The sequence below is a fragment of the Mus pahari genome, chromosome 17, assembly GCF_900095145.1.
Source record: "Mus pahari chromosome 17, PAHARI_EIJ_v1.1, whole genome shotgun sequence".
Classification (NCBI taxonomy): domain Eukaryota; kingdom Metazoa; phylum Chordata; class Mammalia; order Rodentia; family Muridae; genus Mus; species Mus pahari.
In genome coordinates this window covers 46455439-46468518 of record NC_034606.1, presented here as the reverse complement: position 1 = coordinate 46468518, position 13080 = coordinate 46455439, and the positions used below count along the sequence as shown (strand labels likewise).

The 13080-nt window shown below is 42.2% G+C and overlaps 1 protein-coding gene across 1 annotated transcript in view; it reads left to right on the top strand.

The window, feature by feature from the left end:
• Nucleotides 1–1033: 1033 nt before the first annotated feature.
• The window catches only part of Slc25a17 (solute carrier family 25 member 17), a 45249-nt gene continuing 33202 nt past the window's right edge, over nt 1034–13080 (top strand). Inside the window, exon 1 of the mRNA XM_021216710.2 lies at nt 1034–1160. Coding sequence (XP_021072369.1) covers nt 1107–1160 — 54 coding nt within the window. The 5' untranslated portion in view covers nt 1034–1106. The remainder of the gene's footprint in view (nt 1161–13080) is intronic.

Here is a 13080-nt window from a genome sequence, read left to right as displayed (position 1 = left end):
TCCAGAGGACAGAAAGCTGTGGGGTCTGTCCGGAGGGACATAGAGGGTTGTGTGATAGCAACTGAAGAGCATGGGTTCTTAGCTGCTGAGCTATCTATACAGCCCCAAATTGTCAGTCTAAACAAACCATGCTAGAGCTTTGACTTCTGGGCCTCAGTGGCTTGATTCTATATCTCACGGTGGGTGTTGGGATGGCTGAATGGAGAAACAGGTTGGAGATATTGACCCACCCCCTTATCTATGGTTATCAGCTTATCCTGGAGGGTTGCCTTTGTTTTGACGCTGTTTCTATAGTTCTGGTTAGCCAACTCCACTTCTCAGCATCCATGGTACTGGGATTACAGGCTACGTTTTAGGGTTTAGGCAGTCGTCTGTTCTGGTTTTGGTTTTGTTTTGAGACGGGTCTCAGCCCAGGTTAATCTCAAGCTCTCTATGTAGCCGAGGGTGACTGAACTAAATTCTTTTAACAAAACTATTTAGTCGTATGTGTGTGTTAGTGTGCATGGAAACCCGCGGAGGTCAGATCCCCTGGAACTATACTTGCTTGTCAGCATGTGGATACTGGGACCTAAACGCGGTTCCTCTGCAAGTGCAGTGCTTGTTCTTAACAGAGCCGACTCTTCAGTCCCCTGATCCTCTTTCCACTTCCTGAGTACTATGATTACTGGTGTTTATGGTTTGCTGGTAATCATGCTAAGCAAGCACTCAAACAACTGAGCCTGCCAACATATATTTTACAAGGAATTGGGGTGCAGGACTTTTATGTCCTCCCGTTTTATGGGCATGACGAACCAATTTAGTGTGTAAGCACACTGACAGACTGAGGGGCTAGGAACCTGCGCAGGCGGTGCTCTGATCACAGATCCTTCCTAGTCCGCTGAGCATTGCCCCGCCCCTTAATCGATCTGGGCCAATCAGTGTTCAGGGGCGTTCCTGGGCACTTCACACTCACCTCCGCGGCTGTTCTCCCCAGCGAACGAGGGCAGTCTGTGACCCGGAAGCAGTCGTTCTGGTGGAGGCGGGCGAGACTCCTGAGAGGTGGGGCTTGAGACGGTCCTTTCACGAACCTACACACTCTGAGGCGCCTGAGTGGAAAGTGTAGCACCATGGCCTCTGTGCTGTCCTACGAAAGTCTGGTACACGCCGTGGCCGGAGCCGTGGTGAGGAGGGGTTTGGGGCTTCGAAGTAGATCCCCGGATGGGTCGGGGAGATGGGCAAGGGGGAGATGTGGGGCCCGAATCTGTCACAACTGGGACGAGAAGGACAGCATAAATGGAAAGTCGCTGCTACAGTAAGAGGGAGGGTGAGGCCAGGAGCCACCCTCTGCCGCAGTCCCCTCTGGACTTTCCCAGAGACTGTCTGGACTAGCAGTCACAAATGTCCAGAGGGAATAGGGAAGACGATAATTGCTATTTTCTTTGCCTTCTGAAGTTTAAAAGTTTAAGGCCAACCATTCCCTTACCCAATCTCACTGCACACAGACTTCGTCTAAATTGGTCCTGCGGAGAAACTAAGTGTGCAGACGGGGTGCTTGATGTAAGTCTATTGACAGTCTGTTGTCACACCTTATCCCAGGCGAGTGGCAATAGCTAATAGACCATTCCTAGTCAGCCTTATTGCCAGGAAAAGATGGGGTGTTTGTTTGTTTGTTTGTTTTTTAGTCAAGATTGGTGGTGTTATCCACTACTAGTATGGTTACTGTGAGTTAAGTACTTTGTTCAATTTAGAGGTATCTAAGTTCCTTCTATTTGACACTTCCCTTTTCCCTGAAACTTTACATTCTTGGCACAGATAACATTCCTCTTCTGGTTCTCTTCTTCAGACGGTTTCCTATGTTCGTCCCTAACTACCGGCAAGTACCTTTAGCCACGTCGACTCACCGTGGACCATTCCTATCCATTCAGTGGGCCGTTACTGAACGCTATCCCTATCCCGATATTAGTTCAAGGACAGCTCATGGTGAAGAGTAATCTTGAGTTTTTGAATTCCAGTTCTATCATTTGTTTACTAGGAAGTCTGAAGTCTCACACTGGTAATCTATAAAGAGGGAAGAAAATATTACACTTTTCTCCTAGACCTTGAGAAGTAGGTGAGGGAATATTACATGGTGTCTTATTCAATAAGCCGCATTCCTTTAAATCAACCAGAAGTGCCTTTTGCTCGTTATGAAAGAACTGGGGTGGAAGTTTGCCGTGACATGTTTTCAGTTGGTCACAGGGACCTGTTTGACTGGAGTGGGAATGCAAAATGGAGGCCAAATGGTTCAGGTTCATGACTTTGTGTAGGGAAGAGTCAGCGGTTGCACCTACTGATTGACATTTCAAACCCCATCCTCTCTGCTGCCCTGTGGAGAGTAGAATAGGAAGGCACATCTCTCTCAGGCAAGAGATGGTCGTGGCCTAGGTGAGGTGGCGGAAGGGGTAAGAGAGCATCGCCTGGAATGGATTTACAAGAACCACCAGGATTTAGCCATAGCTTGGGTGTAGCTTAGGGTTGCTTGTGTCTGACAGATTTTTGACTCAAGGAACATGAATGGTCCTCCTCCCAAGTGAACTGACAGTGGTTGTGAAGACACAGGCTTGGGGGAAAAAGTTAAACTTGGTTATAGTTTTGAACTAGTTAAGGTTGAAGTCCCTGAGAATAGCATGGCATTAAATGATTAACTCACCAAGGAAGTGAGCGGGGGACTAAGAAAATAACGGTGACCCAGTGGAAAAGCTGGCTGACCTTAAAAGGTGGGGGAAGGGAGCTTGAGCTACAGAGAAGACTTGGGAGCCAGTGTGGGGTGGGAGGAAACTGAAAAGTGTTCTGCCAACTGTTCAAAGGAAGTATTTCAGGGAGAGGGTGTCATCCAAGTGTGTCATCTACTGCCAGGAGGTCAAGGAAGGTGAGGATCGAGAACCAGTTATTGATTGGGTTTATCAAAATGGTAAGTCCAATGGTTAGTTGAGAAGACCAGTTTTGGTGGATTGGTGGGCAAAGTAGAGTGTGACATAGCATAGGAAGACAGAAAATCTGGTTACTTTTTCTTTCTCTTATCAAATGTCATTCGTTGAGTTTGTCCTGTGGGCCTTGAGCTCTTCTAGGTTCAAAGAACATAGTGGAGAACAGTCATTTTCTTCACTAATTGTTGGTTCTGGTGGAGAAGCCAGACAGTACATGAGTAAACAAAATGATTTTAAATAGTAAATGTTACTAAACAAAGAGGGCCAGCAAACACTTTTTTAGTGAGGGACATATTTCATGAACTATATAGGGTCATGGTGGTATGAAAGCAGCCATAAGCCATGAGTAAAAAATGGCCTGAGCTTTGTTTCACAGAAAGTGTTGTCACGAGAACAGACAGCACATTGGCTTTGGCCCACGGACCAGGTTTCTGAGCCCTATGATAAAGCACAATTATCATAGGCAGGGTGATATATATCTATTAATCAGAAAAAAATTTTGTCATTGATTTTTTTTTTTTGCCTGTTTTCCTTTTGTTAAAGTTTCACTCGAAATTACACACCCTGACTTTGCCATTTACCCTTAAATTATCTATAAGAATAATTCATTGTATTCATGCTTCTTGTCAGAGTAGTAGCATTTCTGCCACATATATGAATGAGAAGTAGCTTTGTATGTTGTTTGGTTATTTGAAATAGGGTCTCACTGTGTAGCCCAGGATAGGCTCAACCTTGTAATCGTTTAGTCTCAGCCTCTTAAAGCCTAGGGATTATAGGCATGTGGTACCATATCCAGCTGCTTCATGGTGTGTGTGTGTGTGTGTGTGTGTGTGTGTGTGTGTGTGGTGTAGCCCAGGCTCCACTTGAACTCGTGATCTTCTTGCCTCTACCTGCTCTGGATATCTTCCCTGGGCATGCTTTGTTATTGTCGTTGCTGTGGTTTATTTATCATCATCATCATCCTCCTCCTCATCACTATTACTATTAAACTAACATGCCAAAGAGTTGTTTTCAAACTCTTAGCATGTTTCTATATTAAGACTAAATAACACTAAGGCTCCAGGCACTAGAGTGCTCCAAGTAGCTATATGGCCTTGCTACAGCTACATGGGATAACTGTTTGTACATAAAGAGCAGAAGCCCTTTGGGTAGAAGTAGTTGGATCATCGTTGAAGATGTTGAGTTACAGTCTTTGAATTGACCTTTCCGGCTTGTTGGTTTAGCCCCTCCTAGGTTCTACATTCTCCTACATCAAGAGGAAAGCTGTGCAAGCACGTGTGATTTTTCTTTTTTTCAGTGCTTGATATCAACCTCAGAGCTTGGCATACACTAAGTACCCACTCTATTATGCAAATTTTAAAAGTCAGATTATTGATTTTTATTTATTGTCTTGGTGCCCTACCTTAGGATAATTACAGATAAACTTAAATATCTCAAAACAAGAATTACATTGCTTCAAAAAGATGCTCTTCACTGGCTTCATATGTAAAGACTCATTTTAAAAAGTACAGTTAGATTTATGATTTTATATTTTGGTTATCATCAAATTATCATTGAAATATTTCATATGTAAAATGTCTCTTATTTTTTTTAAGCCTAGGCTGGCTTTGACCTGCTGTGTAGCCAAGGATGACCTTGAACTTCTGATCCTCCTATTTCCTAAATTTGAGATTAGAACATTGGGTTCTTACTGGTGCTAGGATTGAACACAGGCTTCCAAGTGTGCTTGATAGACTCTACCAAGTTAGTTAGTTGTATCCCTAGCCCAGAGATATTGGTTTGCAAGTAAAAGATTTCCTTAGTCTACAATTTCAAAAATGCTATATCTATAAGATTTACATAGGATAGATTACACACTGAAACAGGGTTCAGAACTGTAATGATTAGTCAGTAACATCAACTTTTTTATGGATTAGTCTGTTTGTGAAGATGTGATTGGACATGAGAGTACAACTTGTAGGATTCTCAGGAGTCAAACTCAGGTCTTCAGGCTGGGGGCTAGAGCTTTTACTTGTGCTGACTCATCTTTCTGGTCTGACTGATGAGCATTTTCAAGGAACTTCTTTTGTACTAATTGCTTACTTAAATCATCTTGGCCTCTCCTCCCCCTGCCCCTTTATATGTCTAGTAGGGCAGTGTCTTTATATTTATTAGGCTGGCCTTGAACTTCTTTTTTTTTTTTTTTTTTTAATTCTTATTTATTTATCTATTATATGTAAGTACACTGTAGCCGTCTTCAGACACTCCAGAAGAGGGAGTCAGATCTCCTTAAGGATGGTTATGAGCCACCATGTGGTTGCTGGGATTTGAACTCAGGACCTTCGGAAGAGCAGTCAGTGCTCTCAACCCTTGAGCCATCTCTCCAGCCCCTGGCCTTGAACTTCTGAGTTCAAGGTACCTTTAAGCATCCTTAAGTAACTGAGATTGTCAGGGAGTCTCCAGTGTCATGAAAAGTTTGGATTAAAGTTGGTCAGGTAGAATGTTTGTCGGTACGGGGTTACATCTTTGGTCTCTGTTCTATATGTGTTTATATACAAATGAGTGTGCATAGATTTTTGTTGTTTATATAAGTGTTAGTAGAGTTCTACATACTGGCTTTTCTATTTGCTTGTTTTGAGTGTATGTTTTGGAAAATAAAGAATATTCCATGTGATTCAATTAGAGCTCCCTGTTTACAGGGTGGAAAAACAGACTGGGTATTTGGGGCAGAACGATTTCTGAAATAGTCACTGAAGTCTTTTGCTGGCACCACCACTGCAATCAGAGGGTTTTGTTCTGACCTTCTGTCTGTAATGAATTCCGATTAAGACTCAAATACTGCTGGGGGCTGTTGTGGCTCAAGCCTTTTAAACCCATCGAGGCCAGCCCGGGATACAGAATGAGTTCCAGGACAGCCAAGGCTACAGAAAAACTCTGTCTCTGAAAAAGCAAGCAGACAGACAAACAAATGACTCCAGTACCTGTAGAGTCCCTTCTAGCAGAACTTAACACCCTTTGCCCAAGCAAGCTGTGACATGCCGAGGGCCAGCCCTGGCGTGGGGTGTTCTTTCTTTTCAGTTCTTCTTGAGGCAGTGGCAGGGGAAGAGCTTAGGCAGAGGGTAGGACTTGGTCGAGATATTTAGGGTTGCTGTATAATGAAAAGTTTACTTATCTAAGCCTAAGTTACTGTGCTATTGCAGTTGACCTGCCTTCTGTGATCCTCTGAGGCCAGAAACTGCAGTTTCTGGCACCAAACACCTCTTCTTCAAGCCACAAAGGATTAAGTAAATGGCCTTTCTTCTGTCGCAGCAGGAACTGCTGGGCTCTAACTTTCAGCCTGCTAGTCGGAAGTCTCAGGAAGAGAAGACACTTAGAGAAGTGGTTATAGAGTTTATTACTAAGTTGTAAAAAGTTTCCTATGAAAGCTATCTAAGGGGGAAAGTGGAAAGATCCTAAGCAGGGAAAGGGAAAATTTCTCTAAGTGGGGAAAAGGAAAAAAATTCTAGTCTAAGTGTGGAAAGGCAAAAAAGTCTTCTCTCTAGATCCCGCTCATCTCTTGTCCTCAGTACTTATACATCTTCCAGAACACATGATCACATGTTACAAAGTTCATCACAAGTTCACACAGAAAATCAACTCATAAATTGAAATAGAAGTTTACAACATCTAATGTTTACATGCATATCCATTAGGAGTAATTATCTGGCTAAACATCCATCACCTGTCACAGCTCCACAGGCTCACTGAAGGATTAAAACCATCACTAATATTAGTGACGTTTTGTGTAGATAAACCCAGTCAATATTTTAATCTTCTGTCCTAACACCTATAATAAATCACTAGTTCCCTTTTTATGACCTTTGGTTAATTGTTTTACAACCTCTTTAAATGTGCTCTGAATAGGAGAAAGTCTGGTTACTAAGAGCAATCAACTGGTGACACTTAGGAGACTGGCAGAGTTCTCATTGTACCTAGCAATCTAATCTCATCTATTAGGTCCTGTCAGATAAGTACCTAAGAGCAGTCCCATTATAAAAGAGCTTAGTAATCACAGATATAATTTTAGGAATTCTTCTAGGATCATCATTAAGACTCAAGTCATCTATTTCTCTATATAGCATCACTACGAGATAGTACATTTTCATGGATCTGCAGAGATCTGCTCCAAGGGATATACTACTACTTAGTGATTGTTATATATGTTTAATAATAACAGGAAAAACATTAATAGCAGGAATCCTTCCTAAAATGAATCCCTCACAGCTTTGCTTAATTAGGGCTCACCTGTCGCAGATTATATAATAATCCGAGGCAGGCCACTTCAGGATGATCACCTGCTAGTTATTAGCTTGTCCCATTATGGCTCCTGACAGTGACACCCCACTTGTAATTAGCAGGCGTGAAAGGAAGGCATGGGCAGAAGGACCCTTTAGAGGCCTCTTCAGGAACTGCAGTGGAGGGTGGCAACTGGATTTTCTGTCCTGCCAAGATTGTACACAGTAGGACAAGGTAATTCTTCAAAGGCAAATTAGTGGCTGGAGATATGCATAGCAGTTAGCTGAGCTATAGCTATTCTTGCAGAGAACCCAGCTGCGATGCCTAGTACCCACGTGAGGTCTTACAGCCATCTTTTAACCCAATCCAATAGAACCCAGTGCCCTCTTCTGGCCTCCATAGGAACTGCATGCATGCGGTACACAGACATATGTTCAGGCAAACACTCATACACATAAAATAAGGAAAGAAAAGCAGCAAAAGAGAGTGATGCTATGTGACCCAAAACTTCTGACATCTGTATGTCAGGTCATTAAAATACCTTGAAGCCGGGTGTAGTGGTGATGCACACCTATGATCCCAAACCTCAGGACTGAAAGGCAAGAGGAGCCTAAGTTTCTCAGCCAGTCTGGGCAGGATAGGGACACCCTGTCTATAAAATCAAGTCTTCAAATATCACTGCTTCCTTAAGTATATACTATTCCAAAGCTGGGCTTGGTAGCACAAGAGGCAGAGGCAGAGGCAGGTGGATCTCTGAGTTCGAGGACAGCCAGGGTTACACAGAGATACCACTGCCCCCCACCAATAGTGTTCCATTGTATAAAGTACTTCATTTATTTATGGCTATTCATACTGCCCTTAAGCCCTTTTGCTTTGATAGGTATTTTGTATAATGTGAATGTTAGTGTTATCTCTCAAAGCCTCATTATTCCTGTTTCACTAATTTTGTGATATTTGGAAAAAAAAAACTGTATTTCCAGGTTTAGTTAACTTGGATCTTTATCTGTAATATCAGTAACTTCCCAGGGCTTATGAATGTTAATAACATAGTAACAGACTTTTTATGTTACTTGACACCTGTAGTAAGTGCTTTACACATGAATTAGAAGAAGGAAATTGAAAGTGAATAGTCACCTACACAATGTTCTCTGACCTTTGTTTTCCCCTCAATATTAATCAATTCATTCATTCATTCATTCTTCATTTTGTAGGTAGAGAACAGCTCTGAAGGTCAGAAAACAACTTTCTGGAGTTGGTTTCCTCCTAACCTCATGTAGGGTCTGTAGAATCAAACTTGGGTCATCAGACTTGGCAGCCAGTGTCTCTACTCTGAGCCAATCAGGCTGGCCCTCTCTTACCTCTTTTTAAAGAAGTAAATGTGGTATACCAGCTGGAAGGTTTTGGAGTAATGCTGGTGGCTAACTTTCTTTCTGAACTTGGGTTTATCAAGTTATGAGACCGACCGTAATCCTCACCCTCAGGGTCCTCATGAGACAGTAGTGGGTAACACTTGTGACCTTATGGAATATTACAGCCGTAAGTATCCACTTCTGGTTGGGTCTGTTCTTGCAAATGAATTATTTTTATCCAGGTTCAGAAAGTCAGTAAGTATGTGTTGAGCATGGTCAGTGGCCCAAGTTTAATCTCCAACACTCCCCTCTCAAATAAAAAGAAGGAGGAAGAGGAAGAGAAGAAGAAGAAATCCAAAGGAAGTGAAGCGTCTTCTTCCTTCCTGGAACCCTTCTTACTGCTTCACTCATAGCCAGTGATCTCATGTTTTATCTTCTAGATGAACTAGAAGGTACTTGGAATGAGGAATAATGAATTTAACACATTTGATCTAGTAGACAAATACGGAACTTTATGCAGAACACATCTTTTCAAGCCAAACACAGCACAGTTTTAAGAATTGTTTACTAGCGGATGTAGCTAAGTTGGTCAAGTGCTTGCTCAACATGCATGAAGTCCTAGGTTTGATCCACACACCACATAAACTGAACGTGGTGGTGCACACCTGTAATCTCAGTGCTTGGGAGGCAGAGGCAAAAGGATCAGAAGCCCAAGGTTGTCTTCAGCTACATAGTGAATTTAAGGCCAGCCTGGAGTATAGGAGAATATCTCAAAAACAAACAAACAAACAAAATACAAACTGGAAAGAAGGTAGGGAGAAATATATTTTATTTACTAGGCTACAAAAATATGTTTCTTAAAGATTATTTATAATGTTGTGTGTATGTGTGTGCCTGTACACCATTGCAGTTGTGTGGAGCTCAGAGGACAATTTCCCTTCATCATATGAGTTTCAGGCATGAACTCTCATGATTGTCAGGCTTAGTAGCAAATGCCAGCCCCCAAAATGCATTTCTTCTCCTCTTCCCTATCTCCTTATTCTTCTAGTGTTAAACTCCAGGGCTCCTCCCACCTAAACTTCCCAGGTAGGAAAGCCTAAGGCACAGAACACTGTGCCCTTGTAAAAACTTGTTTCTGACTAATATGTGGGTTAGAGAAGAAATCATAATGGAAACAGTATGTAGAACTGAGTAATAATAGTATAGTGCATATTAAAACGTATGACTGTACTGAAGACTAAGCTACCACTGAATGAGACTGAAGACCAGAACAAGTGGAAAAGATGCTGTGTTAGTGGTTTGAAAGACTTGCTCTAGCACTTTCCATGTGACTTCATAGATTCATAGCAATCCTACCAAAATTCCAGCTTGCTTTCTGCAAAAATCAGAAGACAGAAGCCATAGCAATCTTGAGAAAGAATAAAATCTCCCTCTGGGTTCAAGTGCTACCAGGCTAAGCAATCAAGAGATTACTGATACAAGAATAGACACCCAGATCAACAGCATAGTATTAAGAATCTAAAATCTTCAGAATTCTCTTGATTTTCTACAAGGCTCCTGAACTCAATGAAGAAGCAGTAGTCCCTTCAGTAAATGGCAGAGGTAACATTCACACCTACTTCAGCCATAAACAAAAATTAACACAGAATGAACCACAGACCTAAGTCTTAGAACTAGAACCACATAACTCTTAGATAAGACAGAAATGTAAATCTTCATGATTTCTTATTTTTTAGTTATTACTATGTTATGTATGTGAGTGTTTTTCCTGCATGTAAATCTGTGTACTCAAACATGCCATGTGCCTACAGAGGCCAGAAGAGGGCATCAGATCCCTTGGAGGTGGAGTCAAAGGCCATTGTGAGCCACCAGACATAGCTACTGTGACTGAAATCACTCTTTTCCCTGCTGAGCAATCTTTTACCCTTTCAATACACTGAAAGGGTATTGGATGGTATAAAAGGTATAAAGATGCCTTTCCAAGGGTTTTATGAGCAGGAGCCTGGGGTGAGGACCAAACATTCACTTTTGTATCACCAACCAAAATACAATTTTATGTCATCATATCCCATTTGTCACTAAAAACCCATTAAGTGACTGGATGTGGTGATGCACACTTTTAATCATGGCACTAGGGAGGCATTGACCGGCAGATCTCAAGAGTTTAAGGCCAGCCTGGTCTACATAGTGAGTTCCTGGATAGCCAAGGCTACATAAAGATACTCCACCTACATAGAGACACCCCATCTCAAAACAAACAAAACAAAACAAAACAGAAAAACAATGAAACCATTTAGTAGGTGCCTAGAGAGTTTTTCTGGTTGAGGTATTGGGCCATATAGAGATAGGGTCATGTCATCTGCTGGTTTGTATTCCGTTGACATGACAAGATCTGGGGAAAGCAACACTACAAGTGATTGCTTGGAGATAATAGAATATGTTATTAATGTTATATTTTTCATGTTTAAAGGCATGCTTTTCAAATTGATTCCCAAGACCACATTTCTCTCTCTCTCTCTCTCTCTCTCTCTCTCTCTCTGAGACAGGGTTTCTCTGTATAGTCCTGGCTGTCCTGGAACTCACTTTGTAGACCAGGCTAGCCTCAAACTCAGAAATCTGCCTGCCTCTGCCTCCCGAGTGCTGGGATTAAAGGCATGCACCACCACCACCTGGCCACATTATTCTCTTAATAATTACTGCATTCTCAGCAAAGTATAGAGGTTCACCTTTGAAGTTCCAGCACTTAGAAGGTGGAGACAAGCAGATCTAGAGTTCAAAATTATTCTTGGCTTTGTAGATATACTTCAGGGGCATCTTGGGCAACTTGAAACTATACTGTTAAAAAACACACACACACAAAAACAAAAAACAAAACCTCCATATTAGAAAGCAAGCAAACTGGGAAATTTTAAAAAATATCCATTACATGTCAACAAAAACATTTTTAGGTTATAATTTTCTAAAGATTAGAGGAGGTACTTGTGTGTCTGCAGATGCTGAACTATGTGAGTCCTTTTTCTATTTGCAAGTACACATGTAACAAGTGGAAAATTCCCCTCATGCTGGGAGAATAAGAAGTTTTGAAAGCAAGTTGTGTCTTATTACTTTGTAATAAGTCTTATGAAAATATTTTTTGAGACTGGCACGGTAGTATGTTCCTGTATTCCCAGCACTCAGGTGGTGGAGGCAGGAGGATCAACAGTTGGGGCCAGCAAGATGGCTCAGCAGATACAGGCCCTTGCTGCCAAACCTTACAGCGTGAGTTTCATCCTAAAATTCATACGGTGGGCAGAAAATCAACTCCTGCAAGTTGTGCCCTCATCTCTACATGTGTGCCTTATAATACATAGTTTCCATCATCCAAACTCCTAGAAAGACCTTAGAGGCATTCAGGGCTCTCCAGATTATGCTCTGAGAGCTCCCAGAGTATATTATTCTCAGTACTCTATTGTGTCCCAATCTGGCCTGGGAATTTGCTAAATAGTCAGGCTGACCTCCGCCTTTCTCCTCCTTAGCCTCCCAAGACCTGCAATGCAGGTGGGAGTCATCACACTTACCTCTCTCATCTTTTTAAAAAGATTGTTCATACCCATTATAGCCGAATGATGGTGGCACAGGCCTTTAATCCTAGTATTTGGAATACAGACTCAGGCAGATCTCTGAGTTCGAGGATAGCCTGATCTACAAAACAAGTTCTAGGACAGCCAGAGTTACAGAGAAATCCTGTCTTGGAAAAAAAAGAAAAGAAAGAAAAATGGTTTTATTTACTTATTTCTGTATGTAGGGTGTTTTGCCTGAATGTATGTCTGTGTACCTAGTGCATGCCTGGTGCCTGTGGAGGCCAAAGAGGATCTTGGATCCTCTGGAACTAGAATTACAGATGTTTTGAGCTGCCATGTGGGTGGTGGGAGTTGAACTTTGATCGTCTGGTAGAGTAGCCAGTGCTCTCAACCTCTGAGCCTTCCCTCCACCTCCCTCACACCTTATTTTATTTTATTTTATTTTTTTGAGACAAAGTCTTATAGCCCAGGCTGGCCTTATTGCTCTTGTATAGCTGAGGACGGGATTACAGGCCTACACCATTACACACAGTCTGTGTGATGTTGAGGATCCAGCCTAGAGCTTTGTGCGTGCTAGGCAGTCACTCCCTGCTGAGGGCATTTCTCAGCACAGAAAGCAGAGTTGGAGGGTCCTTGCTGACATGATAGCCTGCAGAGGAAATAAGGAGTCGGGGAGGCAGGTTGGGAGTTTAGCAGCTCTGACTAACTAGCAGTTGGGCCATTTTTACTGCTGACTTGCTAGCAACCAGGTGCTTCTTTATCTATACGAGTTTCCCAGAACAGAGACAAACTACTGATTATTCAAGTAGTACAGAATGTGTGTTTGACTTTTCACTGTATGTCCAGAGTTACAGTTCAGTTACATTTAGAAAATACAAACGGGCTGGTGAGATGGCTCAGTGGGTAAGAGCACCTGACTGCTCTTCCGAAGGTCCGGAGTTCAAATCCCAGCAACCACATGGTGGCTCACAA